At 39.9% G+C, this 16093-nt stretch overlaps 1 protein-coding gene across 12 annotated transcripts in view; it reads right to left on the reverse strand.

The window, feature by feature from the left end:
- Positions 1-13992, reverse strand: part of LOC119475596 (ryanodine receptor 1-like) — a 67125-nt gene extending 53133 nt beyond the window's left edge. For 11 of the 12 annotated variants that reach the window (XM_037748454.1, XM_037748453.1, XM_037748449.1 and 8 more), the window contains exons 1-32: positions 13795-13992; positions 9200-9319; positions 9006-9104; positions 8825-8845; positions 8371-8445; positions 8156-8234; positions 7961-8073; positions 7769-7868; positions 7585-7681; positions 7019-7093; positions 6772-6928; positions 6489-6653; positions 6194-6315; positions 5901-6087; positions 5637-5772; positions 5426-5521; positions 4858-4976; positions 4551-4684; positions 4181-4422; positions 3723-3915; positions 3409-3625; positions 3231-3335; positions 3037-3140; positions 2870-2953; positions 2582-2741; positions 2291-2438; positions 1954-2153; positions 1681-1855; positions 1393-1601; positions 933-1291; positions 692-821; positions 288-448 (exon numbers count right to left, since the gene is read on the reverse strand). In XM_037748454.1, the coding sequence (XP_037604382.1) occupies positions 288-448; positions 692-821; positions 933-1291; positions 1393-1601; positions 1681-1855; positions 1954-2153; positions 2291-2438; positions 2582-2741; positions 2870-2953; positions 3037-3140; positions 3231-3335; positions 3409-3625; positions 3723-3915; positions 4181-4422; positions 4551-4684; positions 4858-4976; positions 5426-5521; positions 5637-5772; positions 5901-6087; positions 6194-6315; positions 6489-6653; positions 6772-6928; positions 7019-7093; positions 7585-7681; positions 7769-7868; positions 7961-8073; positions 8156-8234; positions 8371-8445; positions 8825-8845; positions 9006-9104; positions 9200-9319; positions 13795-13842 (4430 nt within the window). In that variant the 5' untranslated portion in view covers positions 13843-13992. The remainder of the gene's footprint in view (positions 1-287; positions 449-691; positions 822-932; positions 1292-1392; positions 1602-1680; positions 1856-1953; positions 2154-2290; positions 2439-2581; positions 2742-2869; positions 2954-3036; positions 3141-3230; positions 3336-3408; positions 3626-3722; positions 3916-4180; positions 4423-4550; positions 4685-4857; positions 4977-5425; positions 5522-5636; positions 5773-5900; positions 6088-6193; positions 6316-6488; positions 6654-6771; positions 6929-7018; positions 7094-7584; positions 7682-7768; positions 7869-7960; positions 8074-8155; positions 8235-8370; positions 8446-8824; positions 8846-9005; positions 9105-9199; positions 9320-13794) is intronic. The other variant, XM_037748450.1, reaches the window with a different exon arrangement.
- Positions 13993-16093: the final 2101 nt, after the last annotated feature.

Here is a 16093-nt window from a genome sequence, read left to right on the forward strand (position 1 = left end):
TCTTTTTTTTTATTTGAACCTGGCTTTATCCAATGTTCAGATTTCTGTTCTGGAAAATTATGGAAATTAGCAAATATTTAATAAGATAATGTCTCATTTGCATATTCAAACATAACATTTCTGAAAAATTGTAATACAAAAAATTGCTTAATTAAGTAATCAACTGGGGAAGTTTCATGGGGATATAGAGTATATTAGTTAAATGTTTTACCCTTTTCACCAGTGGTGTCTCCCCTTAAATGAAAACACACAAGTTCTTGTTTTCTGTTTAGAGAAAAGTAACATACCTGTCGTGAATGTTTCCTTTATCATCACCTACAGTGACTGTTACATTCCTCACTTTGCTGATGTCAAAATGGAGGTCATACTGGTGATAGTCAGGTGTAATCCAGCCCACCCACACGCCACCGGGCTCCTGCCCCGCAAACACTCGCACAGAGTAATAGTACTGGTAATGGAAGGAGGTGGGTGGGAAATAAACAGTTACAGGTGAAGATGATTCAACACAAATGTTAAAGTCATTACAGTACTGACAGGAGTTCAATATGAAAAATACTGTAATAAAGGCAACATTGTTTATATCGCATGATAATTATTGTATCTACAGTTAACGGTATAAGCACAAATGAGCAAAGTGTGCATGGATTGTATGTGGTTATGAATATGATATAAATATAAGCTATAGTCTTACTGTAGTGGTGTTGAGGATGATGTCAACATCATCCCTGTCATCTGGCACCACATCTTCCACTAAGCGCGGCATGGTGGGAACAACAGGTGGTGGAGTTATTAATGCAGCCTTCTTAGCCTTGAAAAGGAATCTGTAAATAACAGCAGCAATTACTCACTATATATTAAAATGTACACACAGTATCCCACACTTCTCGCCCATATTCCCCTTCTCAAGTCACTCTACATGAATCTATACGAACCCTTTCTTCTTGCTTTTCTCAGTTGAAGCATCCTTCTCATTTTCTCCATTTTTGATGGCCGGGATCTCTTTAGGCACAGAGGGCTCTTTCTTCTCCTCTTCCTGCTCTTTGCGAGTAGCGGACTTCTTGAGTATTTCAAAGTCAGAGTCTGGGTCCACCTCTAACACCTCATCCTCAGGGATGGTCAGGGCCCGGGTAAGAAGGGTGGTTCCTGCTGGGACTTTGAAGGTCTCATGAAACTCAACTGGCATGCTGAGTCTGAAGAACAGCAGATCTGTGTTGGCGTTCTGAGATCCGAATGTCTTGTGGGTCACTTTGAGACAAGGGGCAGTTTCCACTGTCCCATCAACACGGGACACCTAGAGCATAAATGAAAGGGGGGCCGGTGGTGATCTAGAATACAAACGTATTCATAATGTGAACAAAGGAATATTTAATCAAAACAAGTAATGCACAGTACCTCCATGTGAGGATGATCAGTAGGCGCATTGATGAACTGGGGAAGGCTCTTGCTGAACCACATGGTGATGTCTCTTTTCATGTTGATAGCAAAGGGTTCAAATCCCTCCTGCAGGCCACAGATGGTAAAGTACCGAAGACTGCTGACGTTCTGGCCCAAGTTGATCCTGCCGATCTGGGAGAGGCCCAGACTGCACACAGGTATGAAGCCTACGATACATACATGATCGTCAGCATCAGAAACACAAACCTGAGAACTTAATTTGCTATTAGTTGTTACTGTACTTACCCTCTCCTATCTCGATATCCTTAAAGGCCATCTCCGAGCCTGAGTCGCTGATCAACATTTCTCCGTTGAGTGTAAACATGATGTTCATCTCTATGAGGTCAATCATACAACCCACCACATCACCAGATAGCCACTGACGGCCAAATGGCTCATTTCCCACATGCCAACGTTGGGCCTGAAAGAAGATAATTAAAATAATTAAAAATTTTGGAGTTTAGTATTAGAAAAGCTTTGGAATCCTTTACAAGCATGTAAACAAGGTCTTGCACCCACCTTGAAGCCATTGAAGACATAAGCAAACTCATCTGCACCAAGTTCAGTGTCGGCGCGAACGCTGGGCCGGGCCCAGCCCACTCTCATCTCCCCGACTGTCACAGCCTCGAACTCAAAATACCACTTCCCTTGTGTGACACCATAAGATTTCTCTGCTCTGAACACTCTGATCTTATCACCAGTTGCTGGTCCATGCTCGCCTATATTAACACAAACACAGTAATGAAAACTTAATAGAAAAGGTTGTAGTTTCAATAAAACGCCTGTAGCTTTAGTAACAAATCTTGTAGGACTACATAAAAAAATAGCCATCCTGCTTGTAGCAGTGCAAACTTACTGCTCTCCTGGTCAGGTGGTTCTATGTTGTAACCATATCCGATGAGAGTGCGAACAGCTGCACAAACTGTGTCTCTGTTGGTCTTTTTAGTCTTTTCATCGAGCAGGTTGTAAGGAACCAGACGGGGATTGCGCTTGTTCATTATATCCTATACAAGAAAATAATATCATACATGAAAATGTAATAGAATAAACTTTCATGCAAAATGTAGCTATCAATTTATCTACACATACTTATATATTATTTTAAACTTCTATACTTATATTATCATCATAAAAAGAATGGTGGTACCTGCACAATACTGTATGTCCAGCCCTGGCGAACCCGGTCTCTTGCCCACACATTGTGTCCGTTTTCTGCCAGTCTCTCCACTAGAGTGTTCTGATTTGGAGTTAGCTTGACATGGTTGAGGTCCAGAGGGGCTGGTTTGTATCCACTACTCTGCATGTAACTAACAAACAATGTTTTGTAATCAGAACGGGTCCTAGAGAGCCTTTACAAGGCCATTAACAGTATAAATGATAAAAGAGAAGAAATCTCTCAAAACAATTCAAAATAAATGAATGCCTTGCAGCTCACGTTTTGGGGAGCTTGGTCTTTTTCAGATTCTCTTCGGCTTTCTCATCTCCCATTCCTACATGACAGCCTAGTGCCAGTAGAGTCCTTCGAAATGAATCACACAAGGCGTTAGAAATACGAAGAGACGAGAGCACAGTGCTGTTAATTAAGCGAGGGAGATAACTTACTTGAGCGTCTCTCCAGACATTGCTAAATTGTAGTTCTTCTCTGGTTCAGGCAGACTCTGGAAATCTACCAGGCAGGGGTGCAGCTTCTTGTTGTCATCACGAAACTTGACATTGATTTTTAAAAGAAAAATGCATCAATGTTTTTAAGGGAATCGTTAGTGTACACAGCGACATTTTCTAAGGAAAACACTCACTGGTCCATAGGTCCACCCTTGTTCAATGCGAGTAACAGCCCATAACTCGTGGCTATTTTCTGCAAGCTTCTCTCGAATGCGCTCCAAATGAGGAGGAAGTACAATCTGAAATAGGAATAATAAATTCAATGCAGTAGAAAAGATGAGGATGAAAACCAGGTATGGAATATGATTTTACCTGGATAGTGTCCACAGGGCCAGGAGTGAAGGCTGTATGTGAGAGGGACTGAGTTGGACCCATCAGGTTGCGGACACCATCGTAATCATGCTTGTACTCCTTGATGGGCTCAATCCGCAAACGGTCTCTTGGCAGCACTGCTTCATAGCACGGAGCGTATCCTGGAGGTGGGAGGAACTTAAAATCGCCATGACGCCCTCCGAGAAGAAATCGCAACCTTGCAGTCAGAGTGGAAAATTTACATTAGTCTCATACTACACTTATTAAAGAAAAAAATATATGAATACTTCATTTTATAATTCACAATGCCCTACTTAACGCCTGCAGAGAAGCTGACAACAGGGAAAAACAGGCCGTCCAGGTTGAAGTTCTCAAACATGCCCTGAACAGGATGCCCATTGATACGGAAGGAAATACTGGGCACGCTCAGATCCAAACAACAGCTGACCACGTCCTCTGCTGCCAGGATGTGCTGATTGGGTGTGGCAACATGACGTGGAACACGTCCTGTGGACATATAGAGAAAATTAACTCAGATTGTGTTAATATACATAAAATCTTAAGGAGTTTTTCTGTGTAACTTGTAGGCATAATGTAGGAAAATGTAAGCGGTATGGGCACAAAAGCACAAAATTAAATTCATCAGGAAGATATCAATAAAAGTTTTGTGTGTGAGTTTGTATGTTCTTGGAAATAAATTGTCCACATCTGAGCCGGTGCTGAACAAATGCATGCAAAAGATTACTAATAAGTCATTCCATGTTTACTTTACCTGACCAGAGGTGAATCCCGTCAAAACCGTAGGAGTAGAGGTCATCCCCAACCCCGTTGCCCCCCCAGCCTTCCCCTCCACCAGGGTAAGGACTGTAGCCCTCCGTCAGAGCCCAACCCACACGCAGGTGGTATGGCTGAGCTGTTAGGAAGGGCTCCACTTGGTCCACCATCACCTCAAAATACCACTTCTTATACTGAGTGGATCCTTCACAAGTTCCAAGGAAGATGTTGGGTCTCATGCTAAAGGAGGATTACAAAACAAATACCTATCTCAGTGCAGATGTTTTTGGTAACTGGGCTTCAGCACAGAACAAAGAGCATAACGTTTTTTAAGCCTGTACCGAGTGTGCTCATACAAACAGACTCACCTTGTTACATAATTGATGATGTTGGTTTGGAGCAGGAGGTCGCGACCTGGAAGCAGATTCTCTGTGATGAGATTCTGATTTGACCTTACAGCCACCCCGTTACACACACACAGAGAGCAGAGCACATCCAAGACCTGGCACAACAGGGAGATAGACATCGATAAAGATTGTTCTGGTGTTGCTTTGTAGATCGAGATTTCATATATTACAATATTTTATATATTAAAGAATATATGAACTGCAATCAATCAATCAATCAATCAGGTTTGCTCAGCATGCTCAGTAAACAGTGTTGCATGTTCCTGACCTTATGATTGCGCCCATGCTTATCCAACAGAGAGATGATTGATTTGATGTGATTCTCCTGGATGATATTCAGCACCTCTGGACTCTCAATCAGAACACAATACAACACCTCCAGGATTCCTGTCATTAAAATGTTACAATATATAAATAAACACTGGCAGTACATGTTTAGATGGTATGGTAGAAAAGCACGATACAATACATCCTTGGAAACAATAACAGGAATACATAAAAAAAATATAACGCAATTAAAGGCAACACACCAATTACTACAGTCTTTACAAAGCATTGCATGCTTCACATAGATAGTGTTTGTTGTAGGAATATTATTTTAAATTGCATCATATTGTCAGATGTTCTTACTATTTTGATCCCCCTATTTTGTTGTTTGTAAAAAATCTGATTCAGTTTCAATTGACAGGGTGTTCACTTATACTAGTGAGCAGCACACAAGCTTTCCTCATTCACAGTTAAGTGATCAGTCTAATACATGTTGGCTTTTGGAGAGAACAAACAAGAAATAAAATGTTCATTGTACATTTAAATGTGCCTCAATATATCTTAGGTACCTGAAGATGCCTCCAAACGATCCAATTTACTGACCAGCCAGTCAAGGTTGTCACAGAACAGGGCACAGTTTACACGATTACCTCTGATCAAAGAAGCTTCACAAAAGAAAAGAAACAGAAAAGATTGTTAATGCATCAGATATGGAGAACATAATAATGACTTATCTAGAATCATCACAAATGCACAGAACAAATCACCAGATGGGCATACCTAGCAATTCATATAGTAAATTTACTATCTCCTTCCATGACTCTGCAGCTTCTTCCCCAGCATACTCTGAGAAGTGGGCTGCTGTGTTGTAGACATTGAGCCGATCAACACAGTCCAGGACATGAGTAATCATTCCCTGTTAAAAACAAGAAAAATGTAGAGAGCTCAAATGCAAATGTTGAATGGAAATAAATCAACCAAACTAAATGTACATCCACTGTTATGCATTTTCTTGAATAGTCATCCCTCAGTAGTTAGACCAACCTCTTCCTGGAAGAGGTTCTGTCTGTTCTTGAGGGAGCGAAGCTTGAACTGTTTGTCCTCGTGCTCCAGCTCTTCCTCGGGGGGTCGGAAGTAGAAAATGAGGTCCTGCAGGGAGAGCACCACTGTGTCCATAGGCAGAGATGTGGGGTTGGCAGATTTATTTTTCCCACTCAGAGAATCTAGACCTCTGGAAAAATGAAAAGAACATGAACATACCACAAAAAAAATGCTGCAACTTAAAAACAAAAAACATGGCTATTGGCAAAGATTTGAATAAACTCAAGTAGTGTTACTTGATGAACTGATTGAAGAGGCCTGTTGTACTGAAAATCATTCTGGCAGCTTGGGACTCTTCAGTCTGAGATCGAGCCACTGTGAGTGCATCATCCATGTGACCTTCTTTATGGAGTATGGCCTGAGAATTAAACACAGGTCCTCTTGAAACACAAGTATATACTCAACACTCCACACATACATACATACATACAGAAAATGCAGACTTCAATGTGTTTGAATTGTTATTGTTGATCTAGCCCTCATTGGTGAGTTATATTTTGTTGATCATTTTGATGTATAATTCTGCTTTACCTTTCTCTTTAGAGGACCCAGGCGGGCAGATTTGGCATCAACAGCAGCATATGTAAGCCAGAGGCTCGTTGAAACATGCTGTACAAAGCACATGGACTCTCCATACTTAATCTCAGGCGTGCCCATGCCTTCCACATCTCGCTTCTGGATCACTTCAATTTTTTCCTGTAGTTTAAATAAAAAGTGTGTTCATCGTTAAGGCTGGTAAGAATCTCTACACGGCACAATGGAGTCTAAAACACTTAGTAGATTCCTGGCACAGCTGACTTTGCACAACAAAGACCTTTGAAATTCTGAAGCAGAAGGCTGACATCTTGGAATTTGCCTTCTCCGGGTCCACCAACAGCAATCCTTTCTCTTCATCCAGACAAAGGTATCTGCCTGTTGTTATGTGACGTACCCGGAAAGACTGGCCCCATTTAATGTGACCTCCGCTCCAACTAGCAACAGGCACAAATGAATGAATGTAAAGTCACTAAAAGTGAATTGTTGTAATACACGTTTTAAATGCAAGGAATCAAGACACTCACCCGATACGTAGTGGCTCAAGTCTCCATAAAGATCGGGCATGACTGCATACAGCCCCTCCTTCATAATGAGCAACTCTGAAAAAAAAACAACAACATGCCAGTCAATGACGTGCTACATATACCAGAACATTTAAGGTTGAAAAACTCCAAAATATTTCAGTTCATTTCCAATGGTTTCAGTTTATGTCAGTATACTATGACAATCAACCTGCAGACACTTAAAACTGTCTTCTGATAGGTAAAACATCACAATGAACATTTGTCAGTTATTCCATCATAAATGCAAGCAGGGACCACTCTAGAAACTTTCATTAAAAACTTTGCCATTTGGCTGTTTGTCAGCCAAACTCAAGTCTCAGCTGTGGACAGTCCTTACACCATGTATCACCAAATATGCAACACCAGAGGCGTGTTTTATAATGTAAATCACATACTGAAAAATATATGGTATGCTTTGGAAAATGGTTGAGAATGACATGATAAAGTGTAAGCTAAAACAACCAAAATCAATCAGTACAATCTTTTAATATTTGATGGCATGTACAGCAATGAAAGATATTGGTCACCTGCGCTGGTCGTCCCCTTGTTCAGCTCCTGGGATTGCCAAACACTCGTCCATGTGACCATGGAACAGACGGAGCACATACCCTCCGGTCAGAAAACCTAGAGGAATAGAGTCATATTGCTAAGAGAGAGTGTACATTTTTATGGACTAGAGAGAATTTTTTTAGCAGCAATAAAATGACATACCTTCAGCCAGCTCACATCCAGACATCACAGGGGTCATGGTCCACAGCGTTTGCATGAAAGAGGCATCTACCATCAAGTCGCCGCTGGCATAGGACAGATGCTGAAAACAAATGCAGGTGGTTATATTGGTAGGATTTAATGACAACAAATTGTCATTTACGGTACATTGCAAGGAAATAAAATCATGGTTACCAGGTATCGCTCTGAAGAAACACTGACAAGAATGAGGTCATCTCCCACCCTGACCTTCTCGCCTTCAGACCTTTGCTTAGAGGCTGGATGGATGGTCCACCAGCAGGCCTCTCCTGTGACAGACAAATAGATTTAGAAAACAGAAATCTACATCGGCGTGTGTGGGACATAATGGACAGTAAAGTTCGTAACCACCTGTGGAGTCTTCCTGCAAGCCCACATCAAAAGCCAATTTGTCTGTCAGTGAGCGCGAAGTAGTCAAACAGCTCAAGTACTGCGGCATAAAGAGAGGGATAACAGCTTAGTGTCATGAGGTGACATTCACTTCAAACAATTTAGAGAATAGAAGATTGTGAAGACAACTGCTGCTTATAGGAGAGGACCGGATACTTGATTGCAAATGTGCTCACCATGCTGGAGTGAGTGTGCTTCAGGAGGATGGCATGCCCGTACAGCAGGGTTCGGTGACCCCCACCTTGAGACGACTGGGAGAAGGAGGTAGAGGCAAGTAGATTAAGAGACAATTAAATGTACAAAGGATTACAGGAGGTTAAATTGTTTGAAACCCCTTCAACGGGACAACTTTGCCTTGTTAATATCAAAATAACAGTAGGGCAGGTTTAGAGACTCAGAAAGGAGGAATACAAAACACAGACATATCTTGCAATTGTAGTGCAAGCGATAGGAAGCAAACTAAATTATCTCAGAACGGCTGAGGAAAATGAGCAAAACAATAACTAAAGTGCATGATAACACTGTATGTATGGTAACACTAATGAGACTGTAAAAGGCAGCCGCAATGCAGTTATGATATGAACTTTCAGGCTGAAGCAGTGGAGAACAGGGGAGAATGAGCAAACATACCCATTTGTCCAAATCGACAGCCTATGGTTGGCAGGTGGGAGAAGACAGAAAAGAAACCAGGTTCAGTTTCAGTTGCAGAATGAACAATACATTGCATTTGTTTATCATATCATGGGTACATCCCATGGAAAAGAGGCACATTTTTACCAAACGGTACTAATTCCCCTCAACTGTGTCTTACCTCATCCACAGAAGAGTTGGACAGCATCTCCTGTAATGCCCGCACAGACAGGGACTGCTCCAAAATGAAGCAGCAGATAGCCAGGTCTGGAGGGACATTCTGAAACACAGGACAACCAGTAAACCTGGTGACTAGCGGAAATTAAAGTTCTCAAAGAAATGAGATAAAATGCATTAAGAACTGTGTTTCACTACCTGAGCGTTCGAAGTGGTCTCAAGGAAACACAGACGATTCCCAAATCCTTCACATGACAGACACAGCTTGATCTGTTCCTTAAGAATGGATGCGGTGCACTGTAGCACCACCTGGTCATCCTACAAAAACAAAACAAGTCCAAAGTGAAGATGGGGGGTTTTTCAGGGGTATTTTTCCAGGAAAACATGGGGACAGAGCAAGAGCGATTGACATGCAATAAAGGTCCCCAGCCACAATTGTCTGAGGGAAACCTGGCATTTTGGTTTTTAGATAACTTTAACGCAAAAGAACAATTTAAATAAAAAAAAAACATATAATTAAACTTACTTTCAAATGTTTGCTATACCAACTCTAATTGTGCATAATACAGTTTTCAAAAGGAGAACTGCATTTATTCTAATGCAACACAACTTTAATCTTAAAAGAATACTCCCCCGATTTAGCATTGCACTCCTATAACATTATCAGACTCACAATTAACAGCAAAAAAAGTATTAAAGAAATAGATGCAGCAGAACAAGAGACATCCTCTTTTGTTATGTTATGTTTCTTTATTTGAACAGGGACAATGCACAAAGAACATTAACCTTATGTAAAAAAAGGAGATATAATGTCTTTAGCATACTGCTATTTTCCGTCCATTCCTTCTTCTTCCTTGAAACTTGGCACCTACATTACCCACAATGCAACTCGACTGCTGATAGTTCGGTCAGAGATTCCGGTGTGTTATACTAGTAGTAGCTAATGTGGCATCAAGCCACTTGCTTCAAGCAGAGATGGGGAACAAGATTGACGTTTTAGATAAATTTATGCCTCAGTAGAAGAACATTTTATATATCTGAGTTTTATTCACTGTATTATTTTTATATAGTCTTTGTTCATTCTTCTCATTTCTGTGTAACAGATTATTTATGTATGTATCCTGATTTAAAGTGTCTGCCTTTTCTAGCTCTGTTTAGGGAAGCTATATTACATTGATTAACAGATCTCTGTGAGAGAAACCTTGGATGTGATGTGAAGAGAACCCAGGCCAGGAAATCACACCTTTACTTATGAAATCACACTTTTGCTCTTGCTGAGTTGTACTGAGCCAATGTAAATCCACTCAGACAGACCCAGTGAGTGGGTCTTGGGTGCTGATAGTGTCAATATCACTTTTCCTTCCTGAAAAGATTAGTTCAGACGAGCTCACACCTTTTGTTTATCCTGTTATTTCCTCTAACCCTGTATATAATCTTGGCCAGAAAAACTCACTCTGGTCTCACAGCTTTGTTGTGAACTTCTGTCTCCACTGCACAGTGAATAAAACTCATCTGAACCAGCCACAGAATTGGACCTGAAATAATTTTTCTTCAACACCTCTTACATGGGTTAGCATAGTGGTCAAATCCATATGACACAAACTGTACTATTTTTACGAGGGGTGACATATAAAACTAATTTAGAGGTGGCTACGTATCAAGGAAACAGTTAACAAAGGAACACAGATAGTGTCAGTGCCTGACTGTATATCACCACATAAATTATTTCTTTTTTGCCACCAAACCTTTAATTAGAGAGACAATATAAATAACATGGGACTTGGGACAATGCATAAATAAGATAACCTCCAAAACAGCTGCTTCCTTACATAACTTTTCCAAACCTTCAGTTGTTTTTATCCTGTTAATGTATTTCTCTATGCCTGTCACTGGCCCAGCTCTAATCTCCCCACCTCACTGGCTCCAAGACACCAGCCACTCCCCCTCAGATCTCTATTTCAGGCTGCTGCACCTGCTGTTCACACATCCCCCTCTGGAAACCAACAGCTATTTAGGATTTGACTGCCAGGGGGAAAAAAATGGCCAGCATTGCATAGATTCAATATTGCAATTAGTCAGTTTGCTGAGGAGAGGAATATTCAAAATTCACCTCAGCTCAAAACTTCATGCTCAGCTGTTGGAAGTTTTTTTATCTGCAAATGTCATCAAGGCACATGCCAGTATGTAACAAATGTTATGTTTGGGTTAAACTATTAGGTAATTTAATGAAGTTTGTGCCTTATTATAGTTCTTTCTAAAACTGTAAACTGGCAACAGATTCTGCAAAATAAATATTGAATATATTTAAGAGAATTAAAAATGAATGAGTTTGCAGTGCTCTAAAGGGGAGTTGGTGCAGTCTTTTCCTCTTCATCTATCTCATCCTGAACACATGGACAACTCAAATATCTTACTTAACAATAACAAAATACCTATAGACGTGAAAGTCAAGTCAGTAGTTTGCTAATAATTTACAACAGACATATCAAAGTAATAAATGCATCTGACAATGTAGCTACCTTAAAGACAATTCGGCAAAATATTAGAGACCCTTCGACAAATTGACAATCCTTCCACAGCATATGACGGAAGTAAGTATCAAGTTTCTGTCATCATTCTGTTCCTAAGTTACTGTGTGGACAAGAATGTGTCTACAGGCAGACCAACAGACTGACTGACAGACAGAGGCGACATAAGGCTGGCAGCTGGGTGTTTAACTAAAATTCCAACCATTTTTGCAAGAAGATTTGCAAGAGGATTTGCCATGTAAGAACTACCATAGAAATCGCAAAAAATGTTTTGATACCAGCATCCGATAACAAAAATTTCTAGACAAGTACTACTTTAGTTAGAAAGTTCCCACATGGATTGAAGTAAGCAGGTGCTGAAATGGGCCAAGCTTTGAACTTGCTAATCCTCACACAGTATATATAGACCTCTGAGTTCAGGGTGAACAGCCACAGACTGACAGTAACTTTATGACACATTGTTAACATATTTTACTTTAGTGCTGTATTACTAGCAACCATTACAACCTGTATGTAGCTGCTAGAGTAAATATGTAAAAGAAACATTTGAATTTGAATAGTTCATGGTCATCAATATATTAAGTAAACATCTCTTTAAGCAAAGACTGCACGACTTATAATCAAGTGGCTTTGAGGAACTGAGTTTCAAGTGATACTAATAAAGCAGTCTATAGATAATCAGTGCCTGGCTTACGCTAACGGCGGGACTAGAGTTACCAGGGTCCAGTGACACTATGTGGAACATCTACAATAGCTGAGTATCAACGCTGACTATCCAAATACAGAGTGTTACATTCAGAAGACTGCTTGCAAGGCCACAATGCCCTTCTGCAGACTTTGGCACATAGATCTAAAGTGGAAATTCGATAGCTCAGCGGTGAGTAATGCAGCAAAAATAAACTGATTAAAACTAAATATTTATAACATGAACTGTGACATCAATAAGGTAAAAATTGTAAAACTTCAAAGTAGAACTTCAAAATGTACTGAAACCTCCCTGAGCAAGATATTAATATTAAAAATACATGTTACCTAAATCACAAATGAGAGCTGCAGTAGAACAAAGACCTGAGAACAAATGTGTGGATTGACCTGATATGCCCATATTCAATTTTGGTGGGGACATGGTCACTGACATCACACACAGTAAGTTATCAATTCTGCAAGAGATGACATCCATCTGTTTTGGCCATTTGTTTCCAAGGAGCAACAATGTGAGTACGTGTTGCATGATGTTTGGCCTAAGTAATCACCAATCAAACAATTTAGGTTTGGGACACTGCAATCTGTCAAAATGTCATTTTTTCTAAAAAGGTATATGGAAACGGGTGGTTATTCCTTACGAGATAAAGGACTAGTCTAGGTAAAATAGATTACTGATACAAATACAAATGATAGCACACTACCTAGAACACTTAAATTGTTCCTTTTTTCATTCTCTCCAAAAGCGAAAAACAACAGGACCAAGTATCTAATTTGGAATAACATCAAGCAACAAGCATGGTGATATTACATCGACAGGAATTTGGAGGAGTTTTTGTTGCTTAGATTTTTTGCTGAAACTTTACAACCATATCAGCATTAGTCTGTTGTAGATCTTCAACCTACAAGCCAAGCTAAAAACATCCACACTCGCATAAAACCACTAGGCATGGTACAATTGAGCCCAGCAGTTAACACTACCATTCACTATTAATGAATTATTAGTTCCAGCATTTGTCATCAAATGAGCCTCCAATCTTGCTTTAGGATGGATCTGTTTGAATTCACAAATCTAAACTTTCCTACCTCTTACACAATCTACTTATAGAAATCCAAACTGAAGTCTGTCTATCATGGATTTTCCTTTTAATGATTCAACAAATTACTTTTTAAAAGAAATATTTAATTGTCCTAAATGTCATCAAAGTAAATACTGTCCGTCAAAGAAAATATGGTGGTGTAAGTCAGTGTCAGAATGTCACAATACTGTCATGTAACTGTATCTAAATGCTTTTGGTAGTCTGTTATTAACAGTCACCTGGCACCACAAGTGTTCTTTGAGACAAAACAGTAAAGGACTTGTGTGGATATAAATAGATAACAATGCTGACAAAACCAGCCACCTGTCCTTGTCAATCTATGTTCAATCTGTGTAAAGAAAGTTACCCAACACAGTAAATATCTATCATGAAGCAACAATTCATTATACAAAAGGCTAATTATTGTACACCACTGAATAAGTTTACAAAAACTTTTTGAGAAGAGTCAGGCAGCATCACTTACCGTACGCAGGAACTGAATCTCTTCCTCTCCATCTGCACCTTCTGCCATTCTCCCAAGGCATTAAAAGCAAAACCTTGAGAACAATGGGAAAATGTTTGTCTGTCAGTTCTGTAACTCCTGGTGCCTATACGCCTACGACATAAGGCAAGACAATGTTGGTGAAGGTTTCTGAAGGGCAGTGAGGGTCCTGTGCCTCTCTCTGGCTGTGGTATGAGGCAGAGGGATTGACACTGTTCATTCCTGTTCATTACAGCATCATAAAGAGGTGGAGCAAGCTGACAAAGCTGAACCAGCGGTTCAAATGTTCCTGTTATGGTATCTAGACCATTGTTTTGCACTATGTTGTTGAATTATAAATGATTGTACTAAAGTAAGATATTCAAATTAAGTGAGAACTCTCATTATGCCATAACACTTGAAAAAAATGTGTATAATGAGGGGACGACTTTATTAACAGATTGAATTGACACTGTTTTCCAAGTGTTAAACCTCAACCTTAGGAGTATGAAATGTATCATCTGCACGCTATTTGATTTCAGGACATGTGGGAGTAAATATGCCATAAAATGCATAAAAGTCATGAAAACATAAATTGATAAATTATTAAAATAACGTTACATCCACTTATACAACTTTCATTAGCTATCTATTTTATTTATCAGTAATGTTTAGTAATTAAATATATTGTAATAAGACTAAACTAACAAATGAGATACTGAATGCTTTTTCAGCATAAAATGCATGTGTATGTATTGCTATCTAGCTAAATAAAAAACATAGTATATGCTAACACTAAGTCACTAAAAGTACCTAACCTCACCTCCCTCACCTGTAGGGGTCAGTTTCCCGCTTGCTCCGCTATCTGATGCGCTTTCTGTTAAGAGTATTGAAAACGTGAATACAAGTTAAACAAAAGTAGAGATGTAACAGATACCCAAAAAGCACAATATATATTTCAATTGAATCTACTAGATAGCAATACCGCTAACTTTAGCTTAACAGTTTGAACGTTAGCCAGGTGACCCTTAGCCCCGTTTAGATAGCTACCGTTACCTATATATGAGTGAAACTTCTGCAGCCCAAAACTATGAATACTACGGAGCCCCCCTAGACCTCTAGGAGAACATTTTTATTATCTCGTTCCCTCGAGTTAGTAACTTGTTCCCTCGAGTTAGGTATCTCAATCTCGTTCCCTCGAGTTAGGTATCTCGTTCCCTCGAGTAAGGTAACTCGTTCCCTCGAGTAATTAACTTGTTCCCTCGAGTTAGGTATCTCGATCTCATTCCCTCGAGTTAGGTAACTCGTTCCCTTGAGCTAGGTATCTCGTTCCCTCGAGTTAGGTAACTCGTTCCCTCGAGTTAGGTATCTCGTTCCCTTGAGTTAGGTAACTCGTTCCCTCAAGTTACTTAGAATAAATAATAAAATAATAATAGCAAAATAATATTTTTTCCAAACTAAATGTAGTACAACCCTGAGGAGATCGTTGATGTGTGAAGTAATTTTGATGGAACTACACTGTACATTACTGAAGTTATTGAATATTTTTCTCTTTTCGGCGTTGCATTTTGTAGACGGTCCCTGACCACTCATCTCACCGCCGGCTGCGCATAGAGACCAACGTTATGTGTTATGTGTTGATTAAAATGAGGTTGTAGCTCGTTGTTTACCTTACTACGGTTAGAAAGAGCCGTTGTTTGTGTTTTAACCAATTTTTGGTTATGAGTTATTGATCCAGGAAGTTTGAATCTGTCAATATCTTTCCAACTTTACCGAAGTACATCATCTAGGGGGGGCTCAGTACATCAACAATATGTGGACAGTCAGGAATGATTGGAAGAAGTGCTCTATGAAGTAACTCGAGGGAACGAGTTACTAACTCGAGGGAACGAGTTAGTAACTCGAGGGAACCAGATACCTAACTCGAGGGAACGAGATTCCTAACTCGAGGGAACGAGATACTAACTCGAGGGAACGAGATACTAACTCGAGGGAACGAGATACCTAACTTGAGGGAACGAGTTACTAACTCGAGGGAACGAAATACCTAACTCGAGGGAACGAGATACCTAACTCGAGGGAACGAGTTACTAACTCGAGGGAACGTGATACCTAACTCGAGGGAACGAGTTAATAAAAATGTTCTCCTAGAGGTCTAGGGGGGCTCCGTAGATTACTATTAATTAGTACAATAAGTACAAAGTACACCGTTAAATGTAACAAAGTTATTACATTTTGTGCGTACTTTGACAGTTTTACATTGAATGACGATGTATACATACATACCATGGATGTAGCCATG

Source organism: Sebastes umbrosus, chromosome 17, assembly GCF_015220745.1.
Source record: "Sebastes umbrosus isolate fSebUmb1 chromosome 17, fSebUmb1.pri, whole genome shotgun sequence".
Lineage (NCBI taxonomy): Eukaryota > Metazoa > Chordata > Actinopteri > Perciformes > Sebastidae > Sebastes > Sebastes umbrosus.